Source organism: Xyrauchen texanus, chromosome 46, assembly GCF_025860055.1.
Source record: "Xyrauchen texanus isolate HMW12.3.18 chromosome 46, RBS_HiC_50CHRs, whole genome shotgun sequence".
In the NCBI taxonomy this organism is placed as follows: domain Eukaryota; kingdom Metazoa; phylum Chordata; class Actinopteri; order Cypriniformes; family Catostomidae; genus Xyrauchen; species Xyrauchen texanus.
Genome location: NC_068321.1, coordinates 3,222,606 through 3,245,295, shown reverse-complemented (window position 1 = coordinate 3,245,295; position 22,690 = coordinate 3,222,606). Strand labels below are relative to the sequence as shown.

Genomic DNA, 22,690 nt, shown 5'->3' with positions numbered 1-22,690 from the left:
CCTGACTATTGTATGTACAATGTATTTATACAACAGTTACTTTTGGTCCTCAAATCTGATTGGTCAGAGAGGCATTCAAATAATGCTGATAGATAATATCTGGGACACTGTTTGTATCACTCTGCTTGTGTTCATGGCGTTCCAAACATGTAAGAATGTTTGGAAGAAAGCCACCACCATGCACAGTTTCAGCATTACTACTGATCACAGCTGAGACTCCTAACAGACTGAGTAATCAAACATGCTCAGGGAGTTGTGAGGAGACGTAATCTTTCAATATGCTGGAGGAGAGTAACCCTTCTGTGTCGGTGTCAAAATAAGAGTTCCCAAATACATTTACAAGAGTGAAACTGGCATCCCCCATATGTTCTCTTAGACAACAAAAAACTTAAACAGAAGTAAAATACTTGTAGGATAATTTCCGATAGCATGTATGGCAGCATCCCTCCATGATTTGAGTGGATTACTTGTCCGCATCTTTAGAATTAGCAACAACATATACTGTGTCCTCTGTCCTCATTTCCTTTCCATGCATCCTTCCCTCGTTTCCTAAGATGGAGGAGCTAGGAAACTCGGAAAGAAAGGAAATGAGGATGTACAATTTCAGAAATTAAATGCTCACAGTTTTTTGGGGACAGTCCTTATGTTTCCCTACTTATTTGTTTCCCTGAAAGTACATGTACATCACCCAGACATCTATTTTATGTGTGTGTTTACATCTGGAAGGTGTATTTTTTTATCTGCAGTATGTTTATAAGACAAATGTCAATAAGAGTTTCAGCAGATGTTAATTAGATTGTGATACTATCCAGATGAAATGATCTAAAAGAGACATGTCAGAGATGTACGTATGCTCTCTGGTTTTGAGGCCACTGTACATATTCAAAGCAACAGTATTCATTTCTGATTTCCAAATTCTGATTTTTAAATATTTAGTTCTAATTTATTTATAGAATAAATGCTTGACATTTGTTGTAATCAAATTTCTTTACAAAAACGGGTTATTTGATTAATCGAATGAAACTGATGAAATACACAATTGAGCTGTCTAAAAAAAATGACCTTTGACCCCAAGCCTACCTAGGGTTTGTAACCCCTTAATGAGAACAGAAATTAATATTTGATAAATCCTTTCAGTCACAGACACAGAATTTCTATGTTTTATGTCTACTCTACTATAAACCTCTGGAGTTCATTTGCACTTGATGTTCATTCTGTGTACCAAATACAAGACATTACTGTTAGTGAAACCTGTTGTGTTAGTGACATTTTCCTGGACAGCACCATCTGCTGGACAAAAATACATAGTTAAAAAATGGGACTCAAGAAGTTAATTGTATTCAACAATCTTTTAATTTGTCCATTATTTATTTGACCTAATTTCAATACAAATCAGCCAAAGACTGTAATATCTGATTCATAGATTAAAAGCTTTATTGATTGCATTAAGAGACAATAGTAATGCGCATACCATTTCTGAGGAAAGAAAAACGACACTCCCTCTCTCTGGTTTCAGTTCCTCATGTATAAAGTTCAGCTTCAGCCAACACGATAAACAGAAACTAAAATAATGAATGTCATTAATACTTCCACTTCTAAAGATCCAGCTAAATTAAAGCTGTCACAACATCATATTCAGCTTTACATGTGATAGGTATAAGTCATTGGAGCTCTCTTTGCACAGGTAGGGTCATAATATGTCTCTACATTTTCATTGTGTTTTACAGTATATGATACAATACGTAATCTTGAGCGATTTCAGTCTTTCTAACCTTTGTTGCCTGAACAACATCAAAGTCTTTTGGACACGTGCGTAAGCCACTTCCTTTAGAGGGTTAAAATAGCCCTGCTTCTTGAGGAAGTATGCTGTACCACCTTTCAGTGCTTTAGAAGTTTGTCTGCGAGTTTATATGAAAGGAATGTTTTTTTTCCTTCTTTTTTGATATTTCCTCTACTCAGTGTTGTCTGCTATTACTGATAAAATGTGTTGCATGTGTAACACATTTCTAAAGGAAACCCTCAGTGTGCTTTCTTTAGGATTTTTAAAATGCGTTCTTACATGTATTGTCAAGTACAGCGTGGCATGAATACGGGAGTGTGGGGTAAGATGAGCCACCCCCCTTTATCTAGAGGTCTGTTCATAATTTTTGTTATGTGGTTGTATATTCAAGTGTCATCATATCTAGCTGTCTTTGACAGAGAAAGCACATTGGAAAGTCAATGTTATGTCGGGTACAATATAAACATATATAATTTAAATCATGTTAAAATATAACCCTTTATTACTTGACAAGGCACTTTTCCCCAACAAAATGCTAGCTGGGATACAATTATTTAGTGGTTTGATTTAGCATTTTTGTAACCCTTATATCAAACATTCCCTCACAGAAAGATACATTGGATCAGATTGTTATGGAGGAACAACCAGAACTGAATGACATTAAGACAGTGGATAAAGAAAAACTTTCATCACATCCTGTGGATTCCTCACAACAGCTAAACACACCATTTACTAATGGTCAGTTAAGGTCAATATTTGTGTAATTAAGCAAACACGTTTATCTGATGTTGTGTGTTAATGGCTTCAGTGGTGTTTGTTTGTGGTCAATGTGTGACAGTTCTGTCTCCATACAGATGTAGATTCAGATGCGGCCTTTAGCGCCTCCTGTCTGACCACAGCGGAACTGCAGCAGCATTGGAGAGCCGTTAAGCAGGAGTTCAGGAGCGTTAAACTGCTGTTTGAAATTCCCACAGCGCGAATCATCGAACGAACAACGTCTAAATATGTGGTACATCATAGTTTATAGTGAAACAAACTGCCTTAATATAAAAAAATAAATAAATAAAAATAAAATTAAAGACTTTGATGCACTTCGAAATCTTAAATCATATACTTTAAGTTGACTTACATGCAACAGTTCCAATCTGTATTAAGGATGGTCACCATGTCTTAACCGGGCGCTATGCAGTAAACCAACTTGCAGTCATCTTTATGTTAAAGGGATTGTTCACCCAAAAATAAAAATTAATTCATTACACACTCTCCTGTTGTTCTACATGAGTACAGTATGTCTTTCCATCTTTTTTGGTACACAAAGGGAGACATTTTGAAAACAAATTCTGCTCAGTGATGTCATACAATGAGAGTGGATGGTGACCACCTCTTCAAGCTTCAAAAGGATGCAAAAGTATAATTTAGAAGTCTAATAACATTTTCAATATGTTTCATGCCTTGTTCTGAAGGCATATGATAAGGTTTAGTGGAAACAAACATAAATCGAATTGATTATTTTGTGATAAACTTGACTGACCATTGTTATCCTGTGCATGTTCAACATCAGCAGTTGCAGTATGTTTCCACAACTCTCAAGATGGAACATTCAAGCGAAAACTTGTTTGTTTGGTAAAACCAAACCACCAAAGAGATGAGTAAATAATACGTTTTCATTTTTGGGTGAACTATGCCTTTTAAGGGGTATTCAAGGGCATTTTTCGACTCACAATGCCTCATGTACACATGTTTGGCTTTTTGCACAATTTTCAAATACTTTTTTGCTTCAAATCAAAGTTTGTAATATTGTGATTCACCTCGGAGCTGGTTGGCTTGGTTCATGGCTTAAAACTCTTTTATGAAGGATTTAATGAAATTAATAGGAAAAAAACTTCCTGAACCAAGATGCTGAAAAGTGGGTGGCACTATTCCACGCAATTAAGCATCAAATATAGTTCTGATTGGTTGTAATTTTGTTGCATTAAGCCCTGTTCACACCGCCAGCAGCATTGTGCTGCATAGCGACACAATCCCATTAATTTGCTATATGAGCACAGCGATTTCACATTTAGGTCACATTTATGCAAATGAAGAGCGACATTCACAAGCGACTACCAGAGATGGAAGACAATGGAACACATGTCATCTGTTGCTGTAATTGTTTAGAGACATATGCAGGCATGAAGGGAAGTTAAAAGTTTCTGTGAGAATTTTCACTGTTCAATATCATTTGTATAACCACATACATGGATATGGGCTAATAAAATTATGCGTGGAAAACCGTGTCAGCATTCTGAATGAGTTTAATTCATATATTGATATGAATGTTACTAATATTGTGCATTAAGCACTGCTGCAGGAGAACTGATTCCTTGTCAAATTAGAATGATACCCTGATGAAAAGACCAACATTGCTAGTCAACCATCATAAACCAGCCTAGATCAGCATTGGAATTGCTTGCTGGTTAAGCTGGCATTTTCATCAGGGTATCGTCTGTAATCAGCATTTCAAAAGCTACTATGGCCAGTTGTGCAGTCCACCAATAACACCAGCAGGAATGCCCACTAGCGACACAGATCGCAGAGTCTAGCGACACCAAGCAAAATTGCCACTGGCGGTGTGAATGGGTCTTAACTCGGCTTTTAGTTTTCAACGAGTAACCCCCAGAGAAATTCGTTAATGCTCAGAAATGTATGCATTGTGCATTATGGCTGAGGCCTGAAACATTCTCTATGTAAATACATACTTCGTTAGCTCGATTTCAAGCATTGTTGCATTCGGTTATGTGTTTGTATGTAATTCCTAATGCCACGCAAGTTTTCATATTGCATTATCAGCTATGCGACAAGCAGGGTTGGGAGGGTTACTTTTGAAATTTATTCGACTACAGCTTACAGACTACATGCTGTAAAATATAATTTGTAACGTATTCCGTTAGATTACTCAAGGTCAGTAACATATTCTAAATACTTTGGATTACTTCAGCACTGGTAGATTTTTTCTCTTGTTTTGACTATAAAAACTGTCAGTACAGTAAGACAAAATACACATGTTAAAAATACATTCATCACTCAAAACTGATCTTGTTTTAAGGAGTTTTAGACATTTTTACAGGAAAACAATACAAAAATTATTTTTGAACTAATATCAAAGATCTTACTGGAAAAAAAGAAATTGTGATCCAACATGAATTTTCTTGATAAATAAATATGATCGTGTCTGGTAACGTGTGCATGTAAAATGGTTAGAAATAGTATTTTATCTTAGCGTAACGCTGACAATTTACACAAGGATTATTTCTATTTCTTCTGCTCCAAACTTACTTCAAACTTACTTCTCTGTCTGCTCGTATGAATGTAACACATCATAAGAAAGTGTTTCACCACTGTTCAAATGCACTTTGGATCGCGTCATTTATATGGATAAATGTTTTCCATCTGAAAGGACTAAATATCCAATAAAATGCAAAGTAATCTCTTCAGTAATCAAAATTCTTTTTTAATGTAACTGTATTCTATTTACCAATTACTTCAATTGTAACTGTAGTGTAATATAGTTACTTATATTTTGTATTTGAAATATGTAATCCTGTTACATGTATACCGTTACTCCCCAGCCCGGGTGACAAGGGGCACTATAGCAGGCGTTATCGTAAACGCTCTTCATGTTTTCCCTTTCAGGCCAATTTCGGGTCATAGTGACATTTAAAAAAATAATCTTGCTCTCTAGCCCCTACATATTAATAGCAATACATCCAGTTTAATGGAATTTGAAGGTAAGACAAGAACACACATTATGCGTGTAGAATGGGATCAAGTGCTTGTAATGCGTTGGCTAATCGTTCATGCCTGCAATGCGCACTTGTGCACTGTATCTTTCTGACCTTAGAATCAGTTAAGACCTCATACAAACATCACATGGGTTTTATGTCCTGCAGGTGTACCAGATTGTGGTGCTTCGCTCAGGCAGTTACGACTGGGAGCGTGTAGCTATTGAGCGACGCTACTCCGACTTCCTCCACTTCCACCAGGAGCTCCTGCTAGACTTCAGCGAGGAGATGGAGGACCTTGTGATGCCCAGGAAGAGAATGACAGGAAACTTCTCAGAAGAGAACATCTCAGAGCGGCGTGTTGCCCTCCAAGACTATCTTACTCAACTCTACTCCCTCCGCTATATCCGTCAGTCACCAACTTTTCAAGCGTTTTTCACTCATCAGGAACTAAAAACAGCATATGACCTGCTGCGTGGAGGCCGCTTTTCTCTGGCCCTTGAGGGCCTCCAGAAGGTGCTTGTACTTCAGGACAAATTGTCTTCTTATGACTCTACTGTGGTGATACCAACGTTATGTGCCATACTGGTGTGCCAGAGGGATTTAGAGGACTTCAATGCTGCTTTTGAAACCGGCCGCCAGGCTCTGCCCACAGTGAGGCGCTATAACCTGCGCCGCTATCAGGCGCCCCTGCTGGAGGCTCTTGTTGATTTGGGTTACAGTCTTGACCTGCCTGTGGCCCAATTACAAGAAGAACTGACCAGAGTAAGAAACTCTCCACATGGGCATATGTCACAGATGTCCATCAAAGAACTGGTGGTACAAGAGTTTGTGTAATCACTAACAACTGTAAATTTGCTGAGCTATTGCTCAGATTTAGGGTTAGGGATTTTTCAAAACCGTCCCAAAACATTTCCGCTACGGACATGAATGGTTCATCAAATCATGTGGCTAATGACCGCATCTATCACATAATGGGTCCACAGAAGGGAACATCTTCGAGAGCTTTAGTTTAGACAGGTGAAGTCTATGTAAGATCTTGAATTGTATTAAACCATGTCTAATAAAAAAAGACGACGAGTGAACCCGTTCTTGTGCTTCTTCCCATTGTCAGTCTGCAATATCTATTCCAAGGTCTTCTAGCCATGCTGCTCTTAAATGCTCTAATGAAACATCACATTCCAACTGTGATCATTTATTATATATTATGGATATTCCTCCTTTGGTAAATAGATTCTGTAAATTAATCTTATACCCTGAGATTTTCCCATTTGAGAGGTTGACGGCTCATTAGGAAATTATGATAAATTCTTTTGAACAAAACTGCGAGCCTGTAAGTATTTAAAGAAATGTGAACTAGGCAGATCAAACATCTGCTGTATCTGCTAAAATGTTGGAAAGCATTTATTAATAAACACATTTTGGAAGGAATGTACCCCTTTTTTGGACCAGGTCTGAAATATTGAATTAATTTGGGAAAGAAGAAAATAATAATTAGCGGGTTAATAGGCTTAGAATAGTGTCTGCCTGCCATTTAAAATGCCTTCTTATCTGATTCCAAATTTTGAGGGAGTTAACCACTGGGTTATTCGGTCGAGTTGGAGGGATAGACACATCCCACCTTTCGGTTTCGTCCTCTGTAAATATATCTTCTTGATTCTGGGGGTTTTATTATTCAAAATAAATTGGTTAACTATTCTATCCAAGTTTCTAAAAAAATATTTATTAATGTAAACAGGGAAACACTGGAAAATAAATAAATATTTGGGCAAACATACTCATTTTCACTATATTAATACAACCTGCTAAAGAGATAGGGGGATTGGACCACTTTTTAAAAATGTGTTGGGTGTATTCGTACAGCTTCAGAATATTTTCTTTAAAAAGCATAGAAAAACATTTAGTTATGGTGATCCCTAGGATTTGCTACTTTAAAAGGGAAAATTGGGCCTTAGGATTAATCGGAAATATAACACTCTTAGAGAAATTAGTCTTATACCCTGAGATGTTCCCAAATGTATCTAAAAATGACATAATGGCTGGCACTGATTGTAAGGGGTTGGAGATGTAAACTAACAGGTCATCAGCGTATAATGATACTTTGTGTTCTATTCCCCCTCTCATTATCCCACCATATGTGCACGTAGAGAAAGTCCTAAGGGTTCTATTGCTAAAGCAAAAAGCAGGGGTGAAAGAGGGCAACCCTGTCTTGTAGAGCGACGTAATTGAAAATAACTAGAGTTATTATTATTTGTTTGTATAGAAGCTTGAGGGTGGGCATATAGTAGTTTAATAAATGAAATGAAATTATAACCAAATCCAAATTTTTCTTGAGTGGTGAAGAGGTAATCCCACTCAACCCTATCTAAGGCTTTTTCTGCATCCATAGAAATAAGTACCTCGGGCTGGGTGGGATTGGGACTTGGTTTTTAAATAATATTTAATAATCTTTTTAATGTTAAAAAATAGGAGGCGATTTTTTTATGAATCCTGTTTGATCCGTGGAGATCACAGATGGAAGAACTTTTTCAAGGCGAGTGGCCAAAACCATGGCCAGTATTTTATTATCAACATCAAGAAGACTGATAGGTCTATATGAACTAGGGTCTAAATGGTCTTTATCTATCTTGTTTATTAAGGAAATATTTGCCTGATAAAATGTTGGTGGTAGACAGCCTTTCTCAAAGCATTCATTAAAAACCTCTAAAAGCAATGGTGAGATTTGATTACTAAAAGATTTATAAAACACAGTTGTGAAACCATCCGGACCTGGGGATTTGAACATTGCATACTGGATATCGCTTGATTTATTTCATTAATAGTTAGTGGCTGCTCCAAGACATCCCTGTCTTCCATGTTTAAGGATTAAAAAAACTGCTCTATAAACCATGGGTCATTAATAGATTCTGAGGAATATAATTTGTTGTAAAAACTAAAACATTTTTTGTTTATTTCTTGTGGGTCTGATGTAGTTTGTCCTTTCTCTTTCCTCATTTCCTATTATCAGTCTTGATGCTGCCGTCTCTTTAATTTGCCTAGCAAGGAGTTTACCTGCTCTCTCTCCATGTTCATAATATCTGGCTTTCGCCCACATCAGAGGACCAGTAGTTTCCGAGGTGGAGACTAACTGAAATTCTGACTGGAGAGAGAGTCTCTCCTTATACAATTCTGTTGATTGGGAGATTGCATACTCGCAATCTATTTCCAGTATTCTGTCAGTTAATATATTTTTTTGTTTTTTACACTGTTTCTTAATTGAAACACTGTGAGAGATAATTTGTCCACGCATATATGCTTTAAAAGCCTCCCAAATTGTGGATTTGGAAACATCTGTCATATCATTTGAATCTAAAAACAATCTTATTTGAGCATTGGTTTGTTCTTCAAATGCCTTGTCTGCCAATAAGTTATCAAATCATATTTAGTTTCAAATAATACCTGAAGAACTAAGGGGCAATGGTCCGATAATACCATTGCTTCATAATCACAATGTGCAACCACTGACAGAAGTTTATAATCAATTAAAAAGTAATCTATCCTAGAATAGGAGTGATGGAATGGTGAAAAAAATAATATTTTCATTGGTTTGGGAAGGTAAATCTCCACGGATCTATTATTTTGAAGGTTTTCATAAAGGTTTGTAGCAATTTGGCTGATTTAGATAGGGGTACTGTTCTATTTGAAGATCTGTCTAAGACTGGATCTAATACCAAGTTAAAGTCACCTCCCATTATCAGTTGATGGGTATCTAGGTTTGGCTAAATGTTCAAAATAGACGATACAAATTGTTCCTCATATATATTAGGAGCATATATATTAACTATGAATGTTGGTGTGTTATAAAGTTTTCCTGCTACTATAACATAATGTCCACTGGAGTCAGAAAAAACTTGTGTTGCAGTAAATTGTATAATTTTATTTATAAATATTGCTGCACCTCTAGACTTAAAGTTAAAATTTGAATGAAAGATTTGTCCTACCCACCTTCCCTTCAATCGGCCCTAGTCTTGGTTCCTTATATGCGTTTCTTGTAAAAACACGATATCTGCCCCTAGTCTCCCAAGATGAGCTAGTACATTGCCCCATTTTATAGCTTGTTTTCCTTAACAACTTCAAACAACTTGAACAATTTAAACAATAGCTCTTACCTTTCTCTGAATGAGAGGTACACACAAAAGAACAGAGCAAGTTTAGAAAACCCTTCTTACCCATCATATCAAAAAAAAAATTTGGTAAACAATTGGACTTACCACTTAGCTCCTTTCTAAAAACATTAAAGAAAAAAAATGCTTGATAGATCTATTAACATTTATGTTTCTTTCACTTTAACATTGTTGGTGAATAAGTTACAGTTCTTTTCCCTGAGAACTTGACTAATATATACTTAATTGCTATAAGAGTCCAGAAGTGTGTTTACGTTTACTGAGTTTATTTATTTATTTATTTATAGTAAATTTATTGAGTGTTTGCATATGCACTGTAAATTATAAAAGACACCGCATATCAGCTTATCAGATAGTCTGGACTTACAGTTCGGCAAGCTAGGTTTGAGTTTTCTTCTCAATACATTTCTCAGCTTTTCGAGTGTGTTCAAATGTGTATGTAATTCTGTCCACGGTGATTGCCAGTATTGTGGTATAGAACAAACTATAGTTTATCCCGGCGGCTTGCAGCTTGTCCTTCACTGGATTTGAATTGAACTGGTCTTCCTGTTCAATTCACTCCCTCTGGAACCCTAACGAATCTTAAATTCTGTCTTCGGCTACGATTCTCCAAATCCATACATTTTCTTGTGCTCTTTTGCCAATTTTTGAAGTACTGCCACCCTGTCCATTGTGTCACTCATCACTTTCCCCATCAAGTCAATTCAAGTCAATTTTATTTGTATAGCGCCTTTCACAACACACATCGTTTCAAAGCAGCTTTACAGAATATCAGCATTAACAGACAATAAAACTGTAATATCTATAATGTCGATGAATCATCATTGTGTAATTAGATAAAATACGATTGTTAATCATATTTAAAAATAAGTAATTAAATAATAATTTTATTAACAACCCCAGTGAGTAAGCTGAAGGCGACTGTGGCAAGGAACACAAAACTCCATAAGATGTTGATTAATGGAGAAAAATAACCTTGGGAGAAACCAGACTCACTGTGGGGACCAGTTCTCCTCTGACAAACATCATGAATATAATGTAAATATTACTTCTGTATAGTGCAAGTCATGGTTTAAAATGATTAAACTAAGTAAGTGTTAAGGGTCAGTGTTTAAACATAGATTTTGTTTGAACTGTAAGATTAATGACTAATGTCTTTGAAGTCCATCCTGGATTAACTGCAGAAGTTCACATAGATGCAATTGTCTTGTTAATTGGCTGATGAAGGCATTTTTTGGCAATTAATTGATAGTCTATGTATTCCATTTCAAGATCGTAGTCCATCAATAGACCGAGGTGATGCAGGCAGAGATCAGGGATGTGAAACGCAGTTCAAACTGGCCGGTAATTTTGGTGAGGTTCGGTGTGGTCCATCCTAAATCCAAGGTTCAGACAATTTCATATGAAGTATCCCATGCCTTATGGTTGGAGTTGGCATCAGTTCATCCTCTGAAGTCCATCATAATAGACCGAAGTGATGTTTGGCTGACACCGGCTGCATTTAGTCATCATCATTCAGCGACACGTAGCAGTGGAGTCCAACACAAAGCAGAAGTGGTGCTGGATCCAGCCAGTTCTGGTGACCTCAGGATAGGAGTCCCGAGGTTGAGACAGGGAAACAAATAAAATAATATAAGCATAGATGCCATTCAATTTATTGCAGAGTTATAAATCATGATCAATGTTTCTGGTTTCTGGTTCCGGCAGACTAAACTAAAGCAGCCTAATTGTGGGTTGGATGATATATTAGGTGTATGCCTGGCTAAACAGATGAGTCTTTAATCTAGTCTGCATCTCGAACAGAGTTAGGGAGACTATTCCATAGTTTATGAGACAAATATGAAAAGGCTCTTCCTCCTTTTGTGGATTTTGATATTCTAGGAACTATTAACAGGCCAGAATTTTGTGATCATAATGAACGTGATGGAATATAGCATGACAGAAGTTCCCTTAAGTACTGCGGAGCTAGACCATTCAAAGCTTTGTATGTAGTTAACAGAATTTTTAAATTAATATGGAATTTAACAGGTAGCCAATATAACGATGATAAAATGAGGCTAATATGATCATATTTCTTGGTTCTCGATAGCACTCTGGCTGCTGCACTTTGAACCAATTGAAGTTTATTTATTGATCTTGCTGGACATCCTCCCAGTAATGCATTACAGTAATCTAGTCTTGAAGTAATGAACGCATGAATTAGTTTTTCGCCATCAGCAACAGAGAACATGTGCCTTAATTTAGCAATATTTCTTAGGTGGAAGAATGCTGTTCTACAAACATTAGTAATTTTATTTTCAAAGGACGGATTGGTATCAAATATAACACATAAGTGTCACGACACACACACAAAAGGTTAGGATCCAAGTGCATTTATTAGGGTAATCCAAAATCCGTAGTCAACCAGGCAAGGGTCAAAATCCATACAAAAACAGTCCAAGAAACAACGGGACAAGAACTTCCAGGTGCTGGTAACATAAAACAGACATTAAGCAAGGACTCAACAACTAACACAGGAACAGACAGGGTATAAATAGACCAGTGCAAACAATGTGAGTGGGAACAGCTGTGTGTAATGATCAGTGATGAGTGACAGAACAGGATGATGGGAAATGTAGTACATGAGGAAATTTGACAATCAGGGAAGGAACTTCTAGAAAACCCAGAGAACAAACCAGACACTGTGACATGACCCCCCTCTCTCTATGGAGCGGCTACCAGACGCTACAAGACACCACTAAAAAAACAAAACAAAAGTCAAGGAGGGAGGTGGAACGGTGGAGGACCAGGGGGAGGGATGGGGGGCCAGGTCCATGAAGGGGAACAGGAACAAGGGGTGACGGCTTAACCGGCGGCCAGGGCAACACAGAGAGTCCATCGGGTGGCCAGGGCAAAGCAGACGACAGTCCAAGGGGGCACAAGGGGCAGACAGGCAGTCCAAGGGGGCACAAAGGGCAGACAGGCGGCCACAGGACGGGGACTGGGTCAGGGGGACCGGGAGGAGGCCACAGGACAGGGACTGGGTCAGGAGGCCTGGGAGGAGGCCACAGGTCGGGAAAAGGGTCAGGAGGCCTGGGAGGAGGCCACAGGTCGGGAACAGGGTCAGGAGGCCTGGGAGGAGGCCACAGGACAGGGACAGTGTCAGGAGGCCTGGGAGGAGGCCACAGGTCAGGAACAGGGTCAGGGATGGGGGGCCAGGTCCATGAAGGGGAACAGGAACAAGGGGTGACGGCTTAACCGGAGGCCAGGGCAACACAGAGAGTCCATCGGGTGGCCAGGGCAAAGCAGATGACAGTCCAAGGGGGCACAAGGGGCAGACAGGCAGTCCAAGGGGGCACAAAGGGCAGACAGGCAGCCACAGGACGGGGACTGGGTCAGGGGGACCAGGAGGAGGCCACAGGATAGGGACCGGGTCAGGAGGCCTGGGAGGAGGCCACAGGTCGTGAAAAGGGTCAGGAGGCCTGGGAGGAGGCCACAGGTTGGGAACAGGGTCAGGAGGCCTGGGAGGAGGCCACAGGACAGGGACAGTGTCAGGAGGCCTGGGAGGAGGCCACAGGACAGGGACCGGGTCAGGAGGCCTGGGAGGAGGCCACAGGACTGGAACAGGGTCAGGAGGCCTGGGAGGAGGCCACAGGACAGGAACTGGGTCAGGGGGCCTGGGAGGAGGCCTGGGAGGAGGAACCATGGAAGGCCCTGGAGGCGGAGCCGTGGGGGGCTCAGGAGGCTCGGGAGGCAGAGCTGAGGGAGGTGGCGCCATAGGAGGCTCTAGAGGCAGTGACCTGGAAGGCTCTGGAGGCAGAGCCTAGGGAGGTGGTGCCATAGGAAGCTCTGGAGGCAGAGCCATGGGAGGATTGAGGGGTGGAGCCCTGGGAGGCTCGAGGGGTGGAGCCCTAGGAGGCTCGAGGGGCGGAGCCCTGGAAGGCTTGAGGGGCTCGGGAGGCGGAGCCCTGGAAGGCTCGAGGGGCTCGGGAGGAGGAGCCCTGGAAGGCTCGAGAGACTCGGGAGGCAGAGCCCTGGAAGGCTCGGGAGAAGGAGCCCTGGAAGACTGGGGAGGCGGACGGTCGAGGCTACAGGCGCTGGAACAGACACCGGCTCTGGCACAGGAACAGACACCGGCTCAGGCACAGGAACAGACACCGGCTCAGGCACAGGAACAGACACCGGCTCAGGCACAGGAACAGACACCGGCTCAGGCACAGGAACAGACACCGGCTCAGGCACAGGAACAGACACCGGCTCAGGCATCGACTCAGGCACAGGAACAGACACTGGCTCCGCAGACGTGACGTGCTTGGGCGGCGCTGGCCAGGCCAGGCATCTGAGTGGCACCGTCAGGGCGAGCCGCTTGGATGGCACGGGCAGAGCAGGATACTTGGGTGATGCCGTCGGTGAAGAAGTCTCTGGGCTGGACGAGACCAGCGGTGAGGGCTCTGGGCTGGACGGAACCCACGGTAAGGGCCTTGTGCTGGGCGGAACCAGCGACGAGGGCTTTGTACTGGACGGAACCTGCGGTGATGGCCTTGTGCTGGACGGAACCAGCGATGAGGGCTTTATGCTGGACGGAACCCACGATGAGGGCTTTGTGCTGGATGGAACCCACGATGAGGGCTTTGTGCTGGACGGAACCCGCGGCGATGGCCTTGTGCTGGACGGAACCAGTGATGAGGGCTTTGTGCTGGACGGAACCCGCAGCGAAGGTTTTGTGCTGGATGGAACCACGTGCACAGGAACCCGGCTGAAGGGTGACTGGACGGCAGACAGATGTTGGTGTCCGCGACGATCATGTCCCCCTCCATGGCCTCCATGATTCCCTGAGAATCTGACTAGACGGGTTCCCTCAAAGGATTGATGGCTGGATGCTATCCTCTCCTCTGTCCTCTGAGCACACAAGGCGAAGGCCTGAAATAAGGTCATCTGAGACCCTGACTCTCCTCCAGTGTTGGGGGAAAGAACCCAGAACCCCGTACTGCTGGATCCAATCATGGTTGAGTCCTTCTGTCACGACACACACACAAAAGGTTAGGATCCAAGTGCATTTATTAGGGTAATCCAAAATCCGTAGTCAACCAGGCAAGGGTCAAAATCCATACAAAAACAGTCCAAAAAACAAGAAACAACAGGACAAGAACTTCTAGGTGCTGGTAACATAAAACAGACATTAAGCAAGGACTCAACAACTAACACAGGAACAGACAGGGTATAAATAGACCAGTGCAAACAATGTGAGTGGGAACAGCTGTGTGTAATGATCAGTGATGAGTGACAGAACAGGATGATGGGAAATGTAGTACATGAGGAAATGTGACAATCAGGGAAGGAACTTCTAGAAAACCCAGGGAACAAACCAGACACTGTGACAATAAGTTATTTGCTGTTGATGATGATGTAACAGTGCATCCATCGAGAGTCAAATTATATTGTAGTGGCTTATTTTTAGAGTTTTTTGGTCCAATAATTAGTACCTCTATTTTGTCAGAGTTGAGTAGAAGGAAATTTCTGGCCATCCAATCTTTTATTTCATTGATAAACTCTGCTAATTTGGAGAATTGTGAAATCTCATCAGGTTTTGAAGAAATATAAAGTTGTGTATCGTCGGCATAGCTGTGGAAACTTATTCCACGATTCCTGATAATATCTCCCAGGGGAAGCATATACAAGGAGAAAAGCAGAGGCCCTAAAACTGATCCCTGTGGCACTCCATATTTTACTTTAGTTTGACAATTCCTCATTTACATAGAAAAAGTGGTAGCCATCTGCTAAATATGACCTAAACCATGCTAATGCAACTCCACAAATGCCAACATAATTCTCTAGCCTATTCAAGAGATTGTCATAATCTATCGTGTCGAATGCAGTACTAAGATCTAAAAGCACTAGAAGAGAAATGCAGCCGCGATCAGATGATAAGAGCAAGTCATTTGTAACTCTGATAAGTGCAGTCTCTGTACTGTGATGAGGCCTAAATCCTGAATGAAATTCTTCATATATACCATTTCTCTGTAGAAATTAACATATTTGGGAGGATACTACCTTTTCTAGTATTATTTACATGAACAGGAGATTTGAAATTGGTCTATAATTAGCCAATTCTCCAGGATCAAGTTGTGGCTTCTTAATAAGCGGTTTGATAACTGCCATTTTAAAGTTTCTTGGGACATGTCCTAAGCATAGCGAGGAGTTAATAATATTAAGAAGAGGTTCTTAAATTACAGGAGATACCTCTTTTAAGAGCTTAGTTGGTATAGGATCTAACAAACATGTTGTGGCTTTTGAGGTTTCGGTAAGTTTTGTTAGCCTTTCATGATCTATGACAGGGAAGGATTGAAGTTACACGTGAGGAAAATTATTAGACACTATTTTCTGAGGTACTATGACAGATGATTGCATAATTCCAATTTTATTTCAGATTTTTTTAATTTTATCTGTAAAGAAATTCATGAATTCATTACTCTTGTGCTGCGATGTAATATCTGGTTCTGTTGAGGCTTATTCCTAACCAATTTAGCCACAGTACTGAATAAACATCTAGGATTCTTGTGAAATGAGGACCCCCTAAGGACTTGCCGTCCACTGCATTGTGGTGAGCCGACATGGCGGCAACATAGACCTTCAAGGTGGTGGGTGCAGCCTCCCCTCCAGCCTCTCTTGCAGACTTGAGGGCACTGACCCGATCTCTGTGGGTCTTCAGATCGGAAAGAACACCAATTCACGAACAAGCGCCACTTTGGGGCATAAAGCTGCCTGGTAGAGGGAGCTCTGGTTTGGTTGATTATGTCTACGACAGCAGATGGTAGGCCACTTGGATCTTCTGCAGCCTGTCCAAGAACCAGACGTGGAGGTTCCAGAGGTCTGGGCGCAGATGCCAGAAGGTGCCCCGTCCCTGAGAAAGAAGGTTCCTTCTCAGGGGAATTCGCCAGGGAGGTGCTGTCGCGAGGAGCGTAAGATCCGAGAACCAAGTCTGAGTGGGTCAATAGGGGGCCACTAGGGTGACTTGTTCCTCGTCCTCCTTGGCCTTACATAGCACCTGTGCAAGTAAGCTCACAAATGGACATTTGTGCAGCCCCTAGGGCCAGCTGTGTGCCAGCGCATATATCCCGAGGGAAGACTCTGTTAGGGAGTACCAGAGTGGGCAGTGGGAGGTCTCTTGGGAAGCAAATAGGTCGACCTGTGCTTTGCCAAACTGCTCACAAATCAGCTGGACCGGAGCCTCCAGTCTCCGCTGGGCATGCCCCATTACGACAGCGCATTCGCTGCTATGTTGAAGCTGCCTGGGATATGAGTGGCGTGCAGCGACCTGAGTCGGTGGGCGAGTTGTGACATTTGACAAGAGCGCACGCTACCGTAGCTGTGCTGTTCTGAATGGATCGAGACGTGCTTACCTCGGATCAGTGGGAGAAGCGGTCAGTCAATTAGAGCACTGTTGTCCCAGTCGCCAAAGTAAAAAAGAAAAGGCAAAACTGGGACTCAACAGTTACACATATCATAATTACTGTCATGTATGTTTACATAGGAAATATGATTTATTAGAAGCATACAAAACAGAATGAAGGGCTTTAAACTCGTACATTCATGAATCAAGCTTTGTTTTCCTAAAATATTTTCCTGTTTTCATGTCATCTGGCTGTAGGAAAAAAAAAAAACATTGCCTTGTTTGCCTTTATATCATAAGATTATACTTCAATCATTAGGTTACAAGGAAAACAGCTATGTTAAGGCCTAGGAAACAAACATTTCCATTAGAAACACAGTCCCGACTCATTAAAATAATTACAGTCAGTTTATTTTAGTCCAATTAGATGTGGTGTTAAGTATAGAGATTTGTCACGCAAATACTTTGTTTTAATTTTTTTTTTTTTTTTTTACAATCAATTACTAAGTGGTACTTGTGGAACACTCTGTGAAACCATTAACTCATGTACCTAATCTTCAGACCAAATCTGCAAAACTGCAAACTCACTTTACACTCAATTTCAGTTGTAAAACACACTTTTTGTAAAACACTGAACGCAGTTCTCTACATCAGACACATCATTCAAAACTAACAGCTCTTGCATTTCATCACTGCCAACACTGCCATTCAAAATGCCACACTCATTTACCAATTACCTACACTCAGTAGGTTAGGCTTGCTTATACCAAAACACACTTGCATCTCATTTCTTAACTTAGAAATCAGAGCTTGAGACGAAAATACAAGAAATAAATATTGTATTTTCCCCAGCCTTTCGCAAGAGATGCGTGACATTTTGCATGTTGTGTGTGTGTGTGTGTTTTGCGGTTTAGTGTGTAGAGTTTAGAGAGAGAGAGAGATTGGCATCATTGATGGCACCCTGATCCCAGTGGCAAGTCCCGTGGTGAATGATCCCTTGTACATTTGAAGGACCATTAATGTTGAAGTAGTGTGTGATCACCATGGTGTCTGGGAGACAGTTGATATCCTCTTAGCCAATTCCTCTCGACACCTGTACAGCGACCATTGTGGAGGAGAGGTTCAATCAGGCCCATGGAAGGACACGCTCTGTAGTGGAGTGGTGGAAACGTTTTCACTGCATAAGCAAGTCCAGTGGCAACCTGAAGCTGAACCCCTCCAAACGCTATGCTGTTGTAGTGTAGTCACCACATTTTTTCCTGAGAAAGAGGGAGGTCAACTGATGCCAATGATGATGATGCTGCTGCTGCTGCTCCTTTGGCCCCATTCACTTCCATTAAGTGCCTCACTGTAACTTTTTTGCTTCATTTATTTTTTTTTCCCCAAAAGGAGGGCCAAGCTGAAATAATTTTTTTGTGGTAAATCAACATTATGCCACAAAATGCTATCGATTTAGCTTAATTTGTACTAAACCCAGAATAGTCCTTTAAGCGAACTTTCAGAACAAAAAGAACAAGCAATCAGGTAAAGTGACAAATTATACATTTATTGTGGTTCCTTTGTCCAAAGGATCATGTTAAATCCATCTATAATGAACAGTGCATACAGGTATAGATGTCCCTTACTGGTCCACAGACAAATCAATAGTCATATTCTCACAACACACAACAATCTCATGGCTTATATACGATGACATGCAGTACACATAAAGTGCTCATTCTCCTTGGCTAGGCCTTTTGAGTCTGAACTATGTCAAGCGTAATACATAATTCACTAATCCCATTGGATCATGGGGCCAGCAGACGTGGGGTTATTGGGAGCAGGGTTAGGCATTATTTAAGAGCGGTTCTTCTTGAAGAAGCTGATGAGTCCATTGGTGGAGGAGTCGTGGGAATGAACCTCTGCATCATCCTGCAGCTCGGGTTCGATCTTCTTGGCCAGCTGCTTGCCAAGCTCAACCCTGACAGGACAGATGGAGATAAATCATTATTTGGACATGTACGATAGTTTATATCGGAATCTCCAACCCACTCAATCAACACTTTCACACTTGACACTATAGATCAACCAATATTGTTCAGTTTTTTTATGATCAATACCAATATACATCATTTTTATTAGATTTATTGCTACCTTTAGACACCATAATAACTAAACCATTTATCTCTAACCTCTGAAGGTGAACATAACCTTTTTTATTGGCAGTATAAAAATGCTCTTCATTTACAGTAATGAAAATGAAAAAAAAAAATGGCTTTTTGAATCTAAGAATTTGCATAATTTGTCATCCACTATGCAAGTTCATCTTTGTTTTGGGCTTAGTCTAACTGTATTGGTAAACAGATATCATTACGGAACAAGTTTCCTGGAAGTGCAAATATCGGTTAAAAATATCACTCAACGTGAAACCTGTTAGTGGTGTAAAATTGCTGCAATATCTTTTACAGAAAAGGTACCACATCTGTTATTCTAAGAAGTAACGGCTTTGTAATTGCTGGGGTGGATTAGCTGGCATTTCGAGAACTAATGACCTCTCAATGGAAAAAATGTCATTAAATTTATAACAGAAGTGAATTGTTGTCAAGTCATATTTACTTTAGTTTGTTTCTAATACTAACTGTCTTCATAATCTTTCATCACCTTTCAGCTGATTTCATCAAGCACTCTTATTATAGAGACCACTTTTCACCATCAATTCCCAAAAGATAAAGTTCTGCTTTAAACAATTATCTCGTTGAATATCTTGTTACACACAGAAATGTGTCACATAATGGAAGTAAAATGGGTTGTGAATGTTTCCTGTTGATTCAAAGCACCACATTTCATTGGTTCTTTGCTTTGATGAAGCCCTTTTGTGCTAATTTGGGTTAACTTTACAAATGTGACTTTTTTTTTTACTGTTTGTTAAATATATTGGACCCAATCAAAATCAGCACTGAAGACGTTGAATTGTACTCACCCCCACTGGTCATAGCTGTTAATATCCCACATCACACCCTGCACAAAGATCTTGTGCTCATACATAGCTGTGACACATGAACAGATTCAACAGATCAGTGTATAGTCTAAAAATCATGTAGAAATCCATTATAACACAATGTTTTTACTTACCAACCAGTGCACCAAGCACGAAGGGTGTAAGTTTCTTAAAGATGATCGAGTTGCTTGGCTTGTTTCCTTGGAATACCTACAAAAAATATAAATGTATTATTGGTTGCACAAAACAGCATATTTAAAGGATATTCAAGAGCTTTGATAGCAAGCAAACTGTACAGTCTTGCCTGTGAAATAATTGGTGCACATTACGTTTGGATGTAGAATGGGTGTAAAACTAAAGGTGTCTAAACAAACAAGTTTTTTTATATTTGTTTTTGTCATTCTGGTCACTTTTTTATTGATATGATACAAGGGCTGGGCGATATGGCTACATTTTTTTTATATAATAAATGACTTATCAATATTTGCAGAGAAAGACCCCTAAATAAAAAGAGTTCAATAAATAATTATAAATAATTAAGGATGGACCAGATTTGCAGTCAGAATAGAGGGAGAGAAAAAGCTGGTAACAAACACTGGCATGGAGAAAAAGCATTATTTATGTTGTACATTAAAGTCCACATGACCAGATGTGAAGTGATCGCACTCTGTCGTAAGCGCATTAATACAATTTCCAGTACTCTGGAATTGTGGGTCATGGTCGTTCCTGTCAAGCATCAGTATGAGTGGAGTAGCTCATATTGATGATATTGATAAAAGCACCATTAAAGTATTCCATGCATTAAATCAGGGTTCCCCAATACATTTTTACCAAGAGCCAAATTCTGTCAACAATAAAAAGTCATAGGCCACAGCCATCAATGTAATGGCAATTTTATTTGTGCTGCTGCTATTATTATTATTAACATCATTACTATTACTACTACTATTGTTGTTTTTATTATTAAAAGTGTCACGCATAAATATTAGTATTTTTTATTAGTTATTTTTCGCAGTATTAGTAGCCGGTTTTATTTATTTAAACAATTATGAACATTGTTTGTATACAGATGAACTTTGCCTGCTGAAAAAAAAGAAAAAGAAAAACCTTTAATGAACAATCTGGTCTCAAAGTCCTCCATGGAGTCAACTGTTTTTGCTTATCTCCAAAAGAGATCTACTCCCTGCACTTTCCTTAATTGCAGATTCAATTATTAGACCTTTTAGCATTAATGTTGTTATTGTTCTTAAGGATAATATAGCAAATATTGCAATAATTTCAATTAAGAAAGGACTGTTTTCTTATCATTTATTTTTAATATTAGGCTTTGTACAGAAAAAAAATAGAAATTATGCAATGTTATTCTTATTATGCACTATTCCACATGTATTTGTATCACATAACCTTGTGTTATATATTATCCATGCATTATAAAATGAGTAGTTGGCTTCGGGAATCCATTTGGAATATAGTCGCAGCAAAATACATGTGCAAATCTAAATGCGTACATTCATGCAACAGCGCCGTTTCCTCATCTCACTCGCATAAACACAAAGATTATATACTCCTCAGAATGCATCAACACCATGGAATGAACATAATGAAACAGTTATGCCAAATTAGGTAAATTCATGCTTTAAACAGTGTTCAATATATTCATCTTTAACAGCTGAAGGTGTGGGCAATAGAACAGGAAAAGCGCTGCCAATTGTACAGGGGTGAAATTGTTTTACATTTTGATTTTTTTACGCACTCTGTGTGTGTATTAGGGCTGTCAACGAATATTCTAAATTCGAATATATATTCGAATAGTTTTAAAAAACAGAAATTCGAAGGTGAAAATTAATATTCGAATGTGGAAAAAACGCTCATGCGTAGCAGATGTGCGGCTGTCTGCTTTGCGAGTGGGCGTGCTGCCTGAGGGGTCTTTGTTGTCACATTTCTCGAATTGTGTGCCTCATTTTATTTAACGTTAAACAGAAACATGACTAAAATGTAAGGCTACTGTACTGACTGAATAGATGTTGCATGAATAAGGTAGGTTAGATACAGCAGTTTCATGCACTGCAGGCTTCCACTGGTTTGATTATTTACCGCTTCATGTCAAGGAAAAGTTCCATGTTTACCACAGCACAGCTCGCTCGGAGCGCTCAATGTCGGTTCTATATACTGTAAAACTTCAATTAATGTTAATAATTTGTTTTAATCACTGAATGAAGCCTGCTATATTTGGGACAAGAGTCGCGACCTTATATTGCTTGCACAAAACTCTTGATCAGCACTCAACATTTGTTTATTGTTGTTGTTCTTTTAAACCGTTATGCGCAGAGAGCGTGAGGGCGAGAGAGAGAGAAAGAGTGCCTGCGCGTGCGAGCGAGAGTGAGGTCTTGGCCATTAGTTGATTTACTTGTTTTTGTGTAGGTAATACGTTGTCAAATATGTTTAAACTTAAACTACCTATACAAATAGTTATGTCTCTTTGTATTAATTTGTCCTGTTATTGACGTAATGCGCGTCATTGACCAAATGCGCAACCAGATATTCGAATAGTTCGAATATATGTGTTTTTTTTAGAGGGAATATTCGAATGTCATTTTTGAGCAATTTTGACAGCCCTAGTGTGTATAGACCTTTCGTCTG

General features: G+C 40.0%; 2 protein-coding genes across 2 annotated transcripts in view; one reads left to right on the top strand and one right to left on the bottom strand.

The window, feature by feature from the left end:
• The first annotated feature begins 1,543 nt into the window (after positions 1-1,543).
• Positions 1,544-6,618, top strand: LOC127638434 (sorting nexin-20-like). Its single transcript, XM_052119959.1, has 4 exons — positions 1,544-1,684; positions 2,389-2,518; positions 2,635-2,789; positions 5,710-6,618. The coding sequence occupies exons 2-4, from the start codon at positions 2,413-2,415 to the stop codon at positions 6,376-6,378; spliced, it is 930 nt and encodes a 309-aa protein (XP_051975919.1). The 5' UTR covers positions 1,544-1,684; positions 2,389-2,412; the 3' UTR covers positions 6,379-6,618.
• An 11,983-nt stretch (positions 6,619-18,601) lies between these two features.
• LOC127638000 (glucose-6-phosphate isomerase-like) overlaps positions 18,602-22,690 on the bottom strand; it is a 30,622-nt gene continuing 26,533 nt past the window's right edge. The window contains exons 16-18 of the mRNA XM_052119359.1: positions 20,185-20,260; positions 20,033-20,099; positions 18,602-19,033 (exon numbers count right to left, since the gene is read on the bottom strand). Coding sequence (XP_051975319.1) covers positions 18,910-19,033; positions 20,033-20,099; positions 20,185-20,260 — 267 coding nt within the window. The 3' untranslated portion in view covers positions 18,602-18,909. The remainder of the gene's footprint in view (positions 19,034-20,032; positions 20,100-20,184; positions 20,261-22,690) is intronic.